This window comes from Sceloporus occidentalis, unplaced genomic scaffold, assembly GCF_023333645.1.
Source record: "Sceloporus occidentalis isolate IW3139 unplaced genomic scaffold, rSceOcc1.0.p SCAF_3, whole genome shotgun sequence".
NCBI lineage: Eukaryota > Metazoa > Chordata > Lepidosauria > Squamata > Phrynosomatidae > Sceloporus > Sceloporus occidentalis.
The window spans coordinates 98714812-98730125 of NW_028316983.1; the positions used below are offsets into that span (position 1 = coordinate 98714812).

Sequence of the window (15314 nt, forward strand, 5' to 3'; positions counted from 1 at the left end):
TATCTTAATTTAGACCTTACCCTTGATTCCCTCTGTCCCCCACCGCCCTTGTTGTTGTTGTTGCTGTGTGCCTTCAGTTCATTTCCAGCTTATGGTGACTTTAAGGCTCCATCCACACTGGAGCACTAATCCGATTTTACTCTGCTTTCAGGGCCCTGGCTCAAGGCTGTGGAATTCTGGGAATGGTAGTTGGTAGCAGAGCTCTGGTGCCATTACCATTCCCGGAATTCCACAACCTTGAGCCAGGGCCCTGAAAGCGGGATCAAACCAGATTAGTGCCCTAGTGTGGACGGACTCGCAGCCAAACCTGTCATGAGGTTTCTGGGGCTGAGAGTGAGTGAGTCACCCAAGGTCACCCAGTGAGTTACTGTAGCTGAAAGGGAAATCGAACCCTGGTCTCCAGAGTCATAGTCCAGTGCCCAAACCAGTACACCACAGTGGCTCTGCTAAATATAGTCCATTACCTTTTATGGGTTGACTTTAATATGTCATATAATATTTTTGTCCCAAATATTTCTATATGTAGCAATATTTCCTTGCAATTTTGCAAGGAAACTAGATAATATAAATGAGATGTAATTTAAAATTAAGTACTTTTTAATTTCTGAGATGTTTGTATTTTATGAACATATTTGCTTTTATGTAGGAAAGAAAAAGTAACCAGATTTCTAGGATCACCACTCCAGTGTAAGCCTTCCATAAATTATGCACTTCAACTGCTATGGAGTTGGACATATTAGTTGGAGTTGATGGGAATTAAAGTCTGAAGTTTCCATAGGGCATCAGCTTTGGAAAGGCTGCTCTAGCAAGTGTTTCATCTTCATTTTTGTTGTTGTTGTTTGCTATCAAGTCACCTTGGAGAGACCTCCAAGAGTCCCCAGTCATCAATTGTCATCCTTACATCTTGCAAACTCAGGGCCATGGTTTCCTTGATTGGATCAATCCACATAGAATCACAGATTTGGATGAGACCACATGGGCCATCCAGTCCAACTCCCTGCCGCACAGGAATAAATTAGAGCAACCCCAATGGATGGTGACACAGGCTCTGTTTTAAAACTCCACCAGACTTTGAGACTCTACCACACTCCAAGGCAGTGTATTTGACTATCAAACAGCTCTTACCAGTAGTATGGTCTCCCTTTTTCCTACTTTCTTCTAATTTGCCAAGCATTACCATCTTTTCTACATTGTCTCACGATATGTCCAAAGCATACTTCTGTTTAGTCATTTTGGCTTCATGTTGAGTTGAGACATGGTTTACTTTTGGAGCTATTCGTTCAATTTTTTAATTTATTTTTTAGTAGTCCATGGTATCTATAGAAACCTTCCAGTATTTCAAATGAGCTGATATTTCATCTTTTCTTCCCCACTTTGGTATGAACTACAGTGGGCCCTTACCTTACATGGGGGAATCCGTTCCAGACCCACCTCCCCCACATAAGGCAAAAAATGTGTGTGCTCAAGCCCCATTGAATACAATGGGACTTGTGCTCACAGGTGTGCGCTCCATTCATTTTGTTACAATGCAGCTTCAACGTAAGCTGAAAGCTGCATATGGTGCGTCCATGTATGGCGCGTATGCACTATATTGATTTAAATTGCTCTGAACTGCAAAGTGAACATAACCTATGCATTCAAGTTTGGTTACTTATATGTGGCTCATAGCCTAGAACTGTAAGTGTTTAATTACTTAACACATGAATACATTCAAAGACATCTTTCTTATTCTTACACTATAATAGATCAGATGATCACTGTAGGATTTAGTACTGATGATTATACAAATGTTAAATTGAAGTGCTAACTCTTAGGTATGCAATATCTGTTTATGCGTATACATACATGTGTATTTGTGTGATCTGCTTTCTAGTACCCCTTATGAATTTAACAAGTGCATTTGTTCTCAGCATCATGTGGTTGGTCTGGGAAGGAGGGAAAGTTGGCATGCAAACAGGGCACTCCCCCCTCCCTCCTGTCACCACCCTGAGCTGATATCAAGAGGCTTTTGCTGAGAATAGCTCTTGAGGTTGGTTTTATATTAACAGGAAGCAGAACAACAGTTGTGGCTTTAACACACTGCATACAGGAAGTCTGACACATGCATAGTCCTTAGCTTCTAAGTTAAATTCTTAAGTTCAGAGTTGTTCCTTGCTTTCAACATACAGACTAAATGTGTATAGATGGCTGCTCAGAGGGAGTTGCAGGGCAGCCCAAGCACAGGAACTGCTAATGCTTTGCAGAGACTAGAAGGATTTGCCAACAGACTTTTTCACAGGCACTCCAAGGGTTCCTCAAATGAACTGAAAGTCGCTCTGGAAAATGAGTCTCCTCATTTCTCTGAACCTGCTGCACTGTGGGAGAGATCAAGTAAGTGTGTGGAGGTTACTTGGTTTGTAATGGCAAACTTCAAAACACTGCATACTAAATATAGAAAAATGTTGACAGCTAAACTGGTGAATTAAATGATCAGCAGGTGGATCCAAGTGTGTAGTTCTGTTTCTTAGAGCTGGCAGGTTACGGAGTACACATTACCGGTCAGATTTCTTTTGTCACTTTATTTGTCTACGTACTTTCACCTTGACTTTAAATGTATATTTCTTTCAAGTTGGTTTTCTAAAGCAATAAGATCCCAGCCTGTAGTTGTTTATTGGCCTTACATTTAAACTTTCAGAGAGGAGGGCATGACCTAGACATTCACTCCAGTCTAGCAGGGCTTGTAAATGCACTGAAAAAGGCCACATATAAATATTTTTGTCATTTAGGGCCCTATGTGGGTACAGTGTGGAAGAGATGGTCACCAGTGCTTATGCCTGTAAAATGTACCCCTACTCCATACAACTGGCCAATCTTTCGTTTATTAGGAGATCTTGGGTGCATTTGATGCTGTTGTATATTAAAATCTTTAGATTGAACCAAGTCATTAACTACATTCACTAGTTTTGATACTTGTTTTCTTTTTCCCTGATACTTTAGAACCACCACTGCTTCATATGACCAAATTGTAAATATAAGTAAAAGCAAGATTCAGAAGCCAGTAGTTAGATTTAACTAGTTACTTGTAATTAGTTTCTCTTTCAAATAGTAAAGGTATAGTTAAGATACAGTTGTAACTTACTGAAGGATAACATCACTACTTTTGCAGAGTTATAGCTGGAGGAACTCACATAGTAAATAGTCACATGGTTTAAACACTGGGTTGATTTGTGCTTCTGTTGCTGCCTTGTGCACTATGGCAGTGGTTCAAACAACAAGCATATTCTGGGAAGGAGAGTGTTTTGCACTACAGGCCACAGGTTTTAAGCACTTGTGTGTAATCTTTGTTAAAAAGCAACTCCTTTTGTTGTTTCTGAAGATTCAAAACGCAAATATTTCCTGCTTTAAAAATATAATTGTTATTTAAAATTTTGGAATTGTAACTGCTTATTTGCTTTTTAAAAGTAACCTTCCAGACTGAGTAAAAGGCATAAACATTCCAAAATAATGTCTTAAGCATGGAGTGTTTATCAGGTTACGTTATTCTAAAATTAGTTTGCAGTATTTTTATATCTTTCCTCAAAGGAGCAGAGTGTCACTTTAGCTTCACTCCAATCCTGTGATGGAACTTATCGAGAGAGAGAGAGAGAGAGAGAGAGAGAGAGAGAATATGTGATTTGGTAATGAAGATATTCATAGAACAGTTTTTGAACATAATGTTTCCTAGCCAAACATTAAGCCAAAATATAATGGCAGCTATTTTATTAGGTATTGACAAATATGTACCACCCTGTTCATATTGCAAATATGAGCCTGTAAGCAATTTCTCTTGTTGTTTTTTGTGGGTTTTTGGGGCTATGAGGCCATATTCTAGAAGAGTTTTTTCCTGATGTTTTGCCAGCAGCTGTGGCTGTCATCTTCAGAGAATGCTGACATGGAAGAGAGTGAGGTATATATACTGTTGGTTGAGAGGAAGCGATTTGCCTGTTAATCTGTGTATGGTCCTGTTGTTGAATCAACTGCTGGCGAAACGTCAGGAATAAACTCTTCAAGAACATGGCCTCATAGACCAAAAAAATCCACAAAAGCTATGGATGCCGGCCGTGAAAGCCTTCAACAATTTCTCTTGCTTATTTACTGTTATAAGCCTGCTGATAATTTTCATGTTTTGCTTTAACCTTTTATGTACTACAGTCACACAAATTCTTCTCTGGATAAAGTCTGTTATAGAGTATTCAGAATATGCTTGTTTTTGTTTCTGAGATTGAAACAACTCAATCGCTATTCACATTTACAATAAAGGTAGGGATGAACAATAAGAGTGGTATAAGGAATTAAAATATCCAGAGTATAGACCCAAAGTATACCACAGTATAGAGGCTATAAATTTGGGGGGATTTAACAAGATAAATCTCCGATAAATCCCAGTATATATATATATCCACCAAAATAATAAATCTCAGAAAAATCCCAATATACATCAACCAAAATAATAAACATCTGACTAGACACCACAGTCTTCTAAAATCCCCAAATAAAGATTCACAAAAGTAATCCAAGATAGAAGGCTGGAATTGTGTGTGGGGAGGGTTAAAAATGGTGTATTTATCATTGAAATATTTCTATATATCTATATATATAGGGGCTTCAGCATGACCAGAGGTCAACATTTGGGCCAGTCATATTTCTAAGGAGAAATGGACACTCCAAATGAAACAGGCACTCAAGGATGAAGGCATCTCATGAGTGCTTTGCTTGCTTTAAACTCCTTTACTTCTGCTAAAAAGCTGACAGACTTGGTATAATAAGTTCACATTCAAGATTAGTGCCCTTGACAGTTGATGCCAAGAAAACAAACATGCAGCAATGAAGTGAGAGAAGAAAGGGGAGTGGTTTGCCACTATCTCCAAAACTAGCCTTTCAAAGATTATGAATGTGAACAAGATAATGGCTTTTCCGCTAAATAACAAAACATTTTATATTTAAAAGGTGAAATTAATAATTCATATGTCCAAACTCTGTCCAGTTTGTAGACAGATGTTCCCTGTTTTAAGCCATGCTTAACTTACCTGCCCTGTTCAACGAGGAAACAGCTAATGAATAAACAGAGTGGATATGATCTTTTGAAGTGCATTTGTATGTAATAAGTATGCAAAGTGATTATATGTAGAACTTTTGTAATCACAATACATAGATCAGTCAAAGAATGTAATTTATAGATAGAGTTCAGATGAAATTAAACAGACACTATTGAATAGTTCTTTGAAATGTGTTTTTATAAGAATAGTGTAATATATCTTGCTATTTTCTGGAGCTCTTTAGTGCTTTCAACTTTAAAATTTGCTACTGAGGAAATTCACATGGATAAAATTTCTTCTTGTTTTTGATGTGAAATATGCTTACACTCAAAATACATTTAATAGTTTTATTTTACCAAAATGGGATGGAAGTATTGTACAGTGTAGGTACTCTCTCCGCCCCCCACGGCGCCTTTGGTTTTGTGAATGCCTCGGCAGGAAAATAATGGCAGCAGAAGCTCTTTTGAACTTCTCCTGAAAGGAGTGCCGAGAGAGTAGAAGGGGTCAGTGGGTTTTTTAAGCCTCTCTTAGGATAAACTAAGGCTCTCACCTTTTGCTACTCTACTCAGAGAAGGGGATGGTTCCTTTTGATAAGAGTTCATACTGTACCTTAACTCTTGCCTTTACATCCTTTTTGATGTGTGTGTGTTTTCTTAGCCCTGCTGTTCCTAGTTGCCTCCCTCCACACATTGCACAGCCACCATTTATTGTAGTTTGCTACTCATCCATCAAACCTTTAGGGTGAGTCCAAACAGTTTTGCCCTCTGGAATTTTGTAATTTCTGTGGCATTAGTTTCCTTTGCTTCATCCTTTGAATTCTTTGTCACATGCCCCTATGTTTTATTCTTGATTTATCCATGGGTTATATCAAAATCCATAATTTTGGCCCCAAAATCTGCCCTCAACTTATTATACATGAGGTTGACTTATACATGAATATATACGGTACATGAAAAAAGCTATTATTGTAGAAAATACTGAAGCTAGATCTTTTTGGAAAAGAGAAGGAAAGGGGTCTATTTTAAGCTGTTGTGGAAGAAAATACATTGCAGAATCTTATGTTGAACTGACATATCCCCTTTGCAAAACATCTTGTTCTTCAGTTATAGTACTCACAAAGAGGAAACTGTATCTCTGTGGGTTGTTAGTTTCTTGTGGTTTAGTAATGCAGTAGAAGGATTGAAAATATCTTTCTCTTCTCTAAGTTGAATTCTTTATAATACACTTTACTTATTCTGAGGCAGGCTGGGTGTTTGACATTTGGAAAGTACTCTTACCTCTGTTTTTAGTTTTTAGGCATACTGTAAGTGATTTCTAAGTCTTACACAGACTCCTCCCTGTAGCCTGTGGTTTAGAAGCTAAACGCTGTTTCTAGTGGCATTTTATGTTGACATGATGGTAAGGATTATTACTTAGCTTCCCAGCTTGCAAGAAGTAGATATTTCAAACAACATATTTCAGTTAACAAGATGCTAGTAAAATACTATTTACACTGATGCTTAGTTTAAGTACCTCCATGTCACACAGACATTATATTTCAATGTTAGTAGCCCATGCAGACCCTAATGTTTAATCGTATGTTATTGTTATATGTTACTGTGTTTAATCGTATATTGTTGTTCAGGAAGGTGCCCAGGAGCTTACCAATAGCAGTTTGTAAGCTTGTGCCATGTTTTTATCTTTGGGTTACTAATTAGAATTAAGATAACCAGTGATATAGGATTGGCAACCTCAGATCCCGTGGGTTCAGTTTGTCCCTTTGGGGTTCCACAAATGCCATGTTCCTTCCTGATGACACCATCATTTGTTAGCTTTCCAGTTTTTGGAGCTTGTTGCTGTTGTGTGCCTCCAAGTCATTTCTAACTTATGGCGACCGTAAAGCAAATTTATGGGGTTTTCTTGGAAGAATTTATTGAGTGGGGGATGGCCCTTGCTTTCTTCGCAGGTGAGAGAGTGTGACTTTCTGAACAGGGATTCAAACTCTGGTCTCCCAGTATCCTAGTCCAACATTCAAACCACTACACCAGACAGGCTCTTTTTACCAATTCTAAAATGGATAAAACAGTTTACCTATTCTAATAGTTTACTCATTCTAAAAGGTTGAAATGCATCTCCCAAAGGTTAGGTACTGACAGTACAACCTTAATCTAAAATATACTGATATTTTTTGGCCACCCCATTCAGCCTTGGCTTCATGTACCACGAGAATCTTCCTCTACAAAAATATATCTATCTACAAATATATATATATATATATATATATATATATATATATATATATATATATCTCGCCATCTGTCGGCGATGCTTTGATCTGGATTTCCTGCATGGCAGGGGGTTGGACTGGATGGCCCTTGCGGTCTCTTCCAACTCTATGATTCTATGATTCTATATAGAATTAAGGGGTTCACCATCCTTAATTGTTGTGTTAACCAGGCCAGGAATTTTCCTAACAAGTTGACAGGTTTAGGGTTCATGTTCTGGCTCATCTATGGTTCCTTAGCTGGTAATTTTCAGGAAATTATTAACTGTTTTAGTCCCATATCAGTAAAATGGACCTAGCATGTATTTTACAGGTTTGTTCCATTAAATTATGTTCTAATGTCCGAACTGGCTGTCCAAGAGTCATAAACTATTCAGTTTTAATAACATAGATACCTCTGTAGTAGGTTAAGGTGTTGTTGCTGTCATTGTTATGTGCCTTCAAATCATTACTGACCTATGTAAAGCTTAATGTGAAATGAAATAGATTTTTAAAAAGCTATCATGAAGCTTTCCTGGCAAAATTTACTCAGAGGAGGTTTGCCATTGCCTTCCTCTGAAACTGCACCCGCCCCTTTCCCCAACGGATCAGGTCCTGAGCAGCCACAGCAGCAGCCCCAGAGGCCCCAATCCTCCGCTTTTCCAGGCCTTGGGAAAGCGGCAAAATGCTGCTTCCCCGCAGCCTGGAAAGGGGGGTCCTTGGGGCTTCATGCCCCAAGGACACCCCGACAACGGCAGGGAGAGAGAAAAGGGCCACTCGGCCCCTTTCTCTTCCGTATCGCTTGTGCAGCTGTGTAAAGACCACGCCAGCGATACGTGTGGCAAAAGGAGCTCCATTTCAGAGCTCCTTTCGGCGCCGCTGAAAGGGCGCCACAGGCGCCCTGTAGTGGCGCCAGTACGTCACAGCCATGCCGCGCCGTTTGGATGTAACGCGGGCGGCATGTCAAAATGGTGGCACCTATGTAGGCAGGGCACCGCCATTTTGACATACAGAGGATGTACTAGGGTTAGAGAGCATGTGAATGGTGCGCGCTCCCTAACCCTAGAATCGCCACCGCCATGCTACATTTTGGCGGTATGTATACCGTCTGAGAGAGTGTGATTTGCCCAAAGTCACCCAGTGGGTTTCATGGCTGAGTGGAGATTTGAACCCTGGTCTCCAGAGTCATAGTCCAACACTCAAACCACTATGTCACTGTAGCTCTCTTAACAAGTTGTTAAACTGTTGTGTGTGGAATGAGAAACACCAATGCTAATGATTGATCGCTTTGTATACTACACCATGGTAGCATATGATGGAGGGGGAGTTGCGTATCAAGCATTTAGTATAGTAGCCCCTTATAATTCATGGGGGATCCGTTCTGGACCCCCTCACGAATATGGCAACTCACACATATTCACGTCTCATAGAAAATATGGAGCTTGCCACCATTTTATTAATGGGCTCTTGTCCCTCCCACAAAGAGCAAGACCATGGATTCCAAGTCCGTGAAAAGGAGGGACAGCTGTATAGGGTATATAAAGTCTACTAGAAAATGTTTAATTGCTAGCCTCTGGAGAAATCTTAAAGGAAATCATATATAAGAGTGAGTGTGTCTGTGTTTGTGTGTGTACGCTAATACAGAGAGATGTTTTCCATGTGAATAGATTAAAGCTTTAGCAAAAAAAAAATGCTAGTAGGATACAGGCAGAACGATAATTCTCCTCTAAGGTTGCTATGGAAACAAGCCGTGCTTGATATAATTGAGAACATCTTAAAAACATCCTGGCATTCTCGTTTTCCTCTGCCATTTTGCATTGCTTTCGATGTGTATAGGTAATGCTGGCTCAAAAACAAATAGTTAATGAGCATCACTATTTGAATATTGATCTCTTATTTACTGCTGGCATTTTTATAGGGTAGCTTTCATATCTCAAAACTGCCTGGATTAAGGCAAGCTCTCTCCGGATTTGTTTGTCTTCCAGTTCTAGTGACTGTGTGTGAAAGCACCAGTGTTTCTACTCTAGAGAGTAAATCATTCATTTATGGGATATGTATTACTAGCAATATGTTTCCACGACTGAACCTTTCAATATGAATGGTAAGTTATTTTTGTTGTTTTTGATATTACAGTGTTGTCTCAATCATGAATTGATCTGCTTCTATAAAAAAGTGATCTACTAAATTGTTCTCTGCACTATATAAATTTCTCATGAGCTTTTTCCATTTTCATCATCGAGGTATTATGGAACTGCTTTTAATACTAAATTATTAAATACGCCAAAAACCATCAGAATGCAGCATTTCTTACCATGCGAGCTTAAAATAGAATGTAAATTATAATACAGTGATTTTTTGCAAGTCTATCTATTTTGTTATGTATAATTAAAGTTCAATAATTCCAAGACAAAAACTTTGTAGAAATAACCTATATTTCCATTGGCTTCATTTTGGAACCTTTAATTATTCTCATTTAAATTTTTACAAATGGTATTTTGAACCAGAAATTTGTATCACAATTTGCAAAGTGTAATTGATGCTGTCTGCTAAACTGGTTTTGAAACGGAGTATAGTCTTAAGAATGTATTTGTGTGTCTAGGCATGCACATTTAAATTTATGGCGCTGGCATTTAAAACTGAAGCTGATCTGGTGAGGTAATGAAGCAAACTCCATGATCAGCTTACCAAATTGATTTTTGCAAGCATTTCTGAAAAACAAACATGGATTTTGAAATCATTTAATAATTTTGTTTAGGAACAGAACATCAGTTGTTTAACATCCCCTTTCCAAACTGAATGAAATACACCCAAATGATTTACAGTACAAGCCATTTTTAATGACATAATTATGTGTTTGATCTTATACTAAAGAGCATCATGTTTCCTGAACTTTGAGAAAAATATCTGTGAAATGTTTTATAAAATCATAAGCACCTAACTAGTGCTAATGTCCAATTTAAGGTTGCTTTTATAATTATAAAATAATTCAGATGGCCTTTTGTAGCTATTTTATAAAAGGCACAGTACAGCAGATAATAAATGTGAAATATGCTTATTTACAGGGTTTAAATAATATTTTTACGAACACATTACCTAAATAAATTGGCTTGCTCTGGTCTCATCATCATGAAACAAACATGAAGTGTGACCTGAATTTTGGGGAAGGCAAGATACATGGCAGGGGATCTGATTCTGACAACTGCCTAATTTAGACATGGTAACTGCATATGCAGCTGCCAGCACAGATTGTAAAAATCTGGCACAGAAGGATTGTAGGCTGATAAATTTATCATCCCTTGATTCCCCTCCCATCTTTACAGAGAGTAATGGAAAGAATCTGTTACATCTATATTCCATTGCATTGTAGATGTTATCTCAATTGGAGTTTAACCACTAGATCAAGGATAGATGTCTTGCACAATCAGCTTTCCACACAGTGGTGCCTATGCTAGGTTATGTTTTTTGTAAATACAAGGATACCTCAGTGGCTTTAAAATTGTGTTCAGTTTGCAGGGCTATTCACAAGGTAAACTCTTTTCATTTGTAAGCATGAGTGTAGCTCTAATGCATAGACAGTTGGTGGATTCAGCTTTAAGAGATAGCCAGATCAGACTATATGCTTACCAGATTGCATGAGGAGGAGGAGAGAGCAAGCTTGTTCTGTCTCCACCCTAGTTATCCACATGTGCATATAATTTTTAATATGGCTTACACATATAAAAATCTAACATGCTTAGGTTTGAAATGCATGGTTGATAATCCCAGATAAAAGCTAGAAATGAGTATACATTGTTGGCCAATGCATGTTTCATTGTATGTGTGTATATTGTGTTTGGATATCAGGAACAGTAGAGGCTGAACAGGCATGCTCTATTATCTGGAAAATTAAGGTAATTGGGATATTAGGTGAAGTAGATCCGGCTCAGAGCCAGTTTTCTTTCAGAAGGAGACTTTGGATCTTGCCTGATCTATATACTGTTCAGAGGATTTGCGTGCCCAGATCTGTGAACCAGAGCCCATGTTTGGAAGAACAAATTAAGAATGTGGCCATAAACTCACTGAGTCCTTCTGTATTTGCTGTAAAAGGATTCTAAACATATTCTTTTGGAGATTATTATTTTCCTTGCTTTCAGTTGCAGTACTGACATCATTTTGTAAGACAGAAAGGATTTTAGCAGAGCAGGCAAAAGGTGATTACTTTTACAGGTCAAAATAAAGCATTTGAGGTTAACTAGTGAGCATTGCACATATTTTCCTACAATTGTTGTTTCCACTACAGTGCAAGTGTACAGTTAGGTGGATTGCCCTTTAATTCATTCACATCATATTTCTGATTCCCCAAATGATTATTTTAAAATATCTGGTATGTGCTATTTTCCAAATAAAGGGAAGTAAATTGAATGCCCCAAGAGAGGAGGAAACATTGATGTGTTTGAGCACAGAGCTCTTTTCACTACTGCAACCCTTCACTTGGACATTGTAGAAAAGTGCTATTTCAGTTCATCAGTGCTGTACTGTTAACATAGTTCTTAATTACTTTTACATGAGGTGAAACTGATATTTTAGGTGGATCCATCCATTATGCCATGTTCATAGTAGTTTCTACATTAATTCATCATTGGAATTAGTAATGCTAATTACTTTGCAATTTTATTGTAAAATTCAGTAGACAAAAAGCCCTGTCTTTATGGTCTATGGTAGAAGTGATGGTCTGTTGAAAATAATACAGTGTTAAAAATGTATGCTTTAAGAAAGGCTACTTCCACAATGCTACTATTTTTGTACTTCCAAAGGATATGTTGTCCCAGTAGAAATGTTTTTTTCTGTAGATATACTATAGGACTTGAGAATCCAACCATGATAAATGTGTGCCTCCTTGACAATCTTTGGTGTAATTACTGAAGAGATACATTTCTACCCCATTCCTCCTTTCTTTCTCCACTTTACATACCTGGACCTGTGCAGTGAACAATGCTGCAGAGAGGGTATGCTTTGTTGGCCTCCATGATCAAAGGCCCGATTTGATCTGGTTTGGAGCGAGGCTCCAGGCCAAGGCACTGTTGATTTGGTGTGATCCACTGCTTCTTTCATTCTGTTTGGTTTCCTTGGTTCACTTTGCATTTAGCAAGTCCTTTTGTTAAGCGGTTTCCCCTCTTGTACTGTTTGTCAGTGACCAAGCCTTTAATTTAGAGGTTCACACATCCAAAATCAGCATCACAAGTTATCAAGCCCTATATAGACCGCTAAGAACAAAGACCAGTTTCCTGTCTTTGCTCTTTTCCATCATGCCTGTATCATAGAAACCCTCTGTGTGATTGTTGGTCCTTATGCATTCTCAGAGGAGTGAATAATCTTTATAGACACTTCAGAAATAACGCACCATGTGCTGCTCTTTCTCTCTTTAAAGCTCCAGTAGTTGGCCCATGCTTCTTCTGGGCCTGTCAGTGAGTGTTTCCAGAAACCAATTGCAGTTTAGCACTACAGATAATAAACTGCCTGGCTAGTTTTAAATGAGCAATGAGAAAAGGTCAGGAAAGCATGAAGGGAGGGGAGAATCTTTCATTTGTGTGCTGCAGACAGAACCATGTAGATAGAATCTTGAAGCATTTCCATTAAACTTTTAACTGCTCTTCCAGAATATGAGCAAACTTTTAGAAAGCTTATGAATTTTAAATGAACATTCACATATTTGTGACACACAGACATTGAAAATGTTCTGCTGGGCTTCAGTCTGAAACAGTCCCCCAACCCTCACCCTGTATCATGGGTGTGACTCATACATTTATTATCATGGTAGTAAACAGTGACGTGGGTTTTCTGAAAAAGGAGAACTGGAAACATTTTCCAGTGCTCTAAATAATGTTATCTGATTTAGCACATTTGCTTTAAATTTTATATTCAAACACATCCAAAGCTGTCAGGAAATTATGTTTTTGGAATATTTCTAATAATATGAAGAGAATAGGATATACTTCCTTTATATTTAACAAAAAATACCTTCATTAAAAGGAACTTTTTTAAGGACACACACTACAGGAGATCTGTACTGATGTATCTTATATTAACAGTTTAACTTTCTTTTGCTGAAGTGTGACTGTAGTACCTTTAGCTTCACTCATTCACTGATTTAGCACATTGTTCATGTTCATAATTGAACATTTTGTTTCACTGAAGGAAGGATGTAAGACTGTAAGCACAGGCAACATATCAGATTTTGCCTTGACTGTAATTGTGACTAATTGAGAATCAAGACATTTTGTGAAATGGGAACAAGCTTGGCAGTGTGTTCATTTGTTAGTCTGTTCCTAGGGTTTGTCATCATTTGTCTCCTTGGACAAATATGTTCATATCTTGTATTTAACCCTTCTAACATGACCGATTGCAGTACAACAGCCCAAACAACTGTGGATAACCATGGATGCATATGGTGCTGAATTTTTTCCATGGAAAGATAGTGTTCTTTTCTAATGTTCTGGAGCCTGTGACTCACCATGATTTATAGGTGATTTGTGGATAGTGAAACAGGCTGGACAATGACAGGAGTTCAGGGGGAGTAGGTCTCAGTGTGGGTATGATAAAAGATTTTTGGAACTCTTTATTGTACCTATTACCCAACAGTGATGTTGGCAAAAAAGAATGTTTCATTGTCTATACTATCTCAGTACTATACTATACTATACTATACATGTCATCCAACAGAGTTGTTCAGAGTGGAGGGGGAGCCTCTTGGGGTCAGACAACAAGAAATTAGCACTAGAACCCTTTGTTATCTTCTGTGAAAAACCTGTTAGGCATTTTGAGGAAAAATTGCTTTAATTTGTTCAAAACATGATGCCACAGCTATGGCAGATTGTGGGGAGTATGTCAAGTGTGCCATCTGTTCAATGTTATCTATCTCAATTGTTGTGACCTAATGATGTGTACAAGACAACAAAGTCCATCCCATCAGCCTTGCTCATCTTGGCTGATAAGAGCTAGTATAATGGGACTGATAGGGTGGATCCAGAGAACAGTAATGCCCCTCTATTTGATGACATGTTGAGAGATGCCTGCTGTCTTAGAGAAGGCTGGAGTACACCAACTCCTGAAGAGGACCTCCCAGGACAGAGAGGTATATGAGAACTACATCCCTAATTTGAATGTCCCCTTTCTAGGAAAGATGCTTGAGCATGTGAGAGGCAACTTCAGACATTTTAGTGATAACAGATTATTTGGACTCATCTTGATGTGGTTTCAGGCCAGGGCATGCTACCAAGAAAGGTTTACTTGCCCTAGTGGCCTATTCATGGTGAGAGATGGGGAGTAATAAACCTTCCATTTAAGCTGTTGGGTGCCACAGGGTTCCATCTTGCCCCCTTCTGCTCTAAAACATCTATTTGTAGCCACTGGGTGACCTCATAAGGACATTTGGGATGAGGTGCCATCAGTATGCTAATGGAACATAGACATGCATCTATTTGTCATCAGAGTCAAATGAAGCTATGCTGGTGCTGGATGGATAGACTGGATGCAGACCTGTAAACTGAAGCTGCATCCTGACAAGATAAAGTCTCTGTGGATTGGTGGTTCTTAAGTCCAAGAAAGTGGATAAGCAACCTGTCCTCAAAATAATTTTATTTCCCTGGAGGAGCATGTGCATAGTTTGAAAGTATAATGAGCCCTTGATATCTGCTGGGATTTGATTCCAAGGCTCCCAGTGAATACCAAAATCTGTGGATGCTCAAGCCCCATTAAATACAGTGCCATAGTAAAATGGTGTCTCTTGTATAAAATGGCAAAATCAAGGCTTGGTTTTTGGATTTCTTAAAAAATATTTTCAAACTGGATGATTGAATCTGTAGATACATAAACCATGAATACAGAGGGCTGACTGTACTTAGGGTTGCCATACGTCAGGACCTCCAAACCGGGACAAATGTAGGGCAACATTTTCAAATGTAGGGCACATTTTTAAAAATGGAGGACATATGAAAAAAGATGATTTCTTTTTTTAAAAATGTTAATATAAATGCATGTTT

The 15314-nt window shown here is 38.4% G+C and overlaps 2 protein-coding genes across 4 annotated transcripts in view; one reads left to right on the forward strand and one right to left on the reverse strand.

Annotated features, from left to right (window-relative positions):
* The window catches only part of TTLL7 (tubulin tyrosine ligase like 7), a 202131-nt gene that overhangs the window by 167619 nt on the left and 19198 nt on the right, over nucleotides 1–15314 (reverse strand). The window lies entirely within an intron of this gene.
* Nucleotides 1–15314, forward strand: part of PRKACB (protein kinase cAMP-activated catalytic subunit beta) — a 90717-nt gene that overhangs the window by 41343 nt on the left and 34060 nt on the right. The window contains exon 1 of one of the 3 annotated variants that reach the window (XM_089515547.1): nucleotides 2184–2370. The exons of 1 other annotated variant lie outside the window; for it this stretch is intronic. In XM_089515547.1, the coding sequence (XP_089371673.1) occupies nucleotides 2184–2370 (187 nt within the window). Of the gene's footprint in view, nucleotides 1–2183; nucleotides 2371–9113; nucleotides 9398–15314 lie in introns of those variants that run through there. One more of the 3 variants, XM_089515549.1, reaches the window with a different exon arrangement.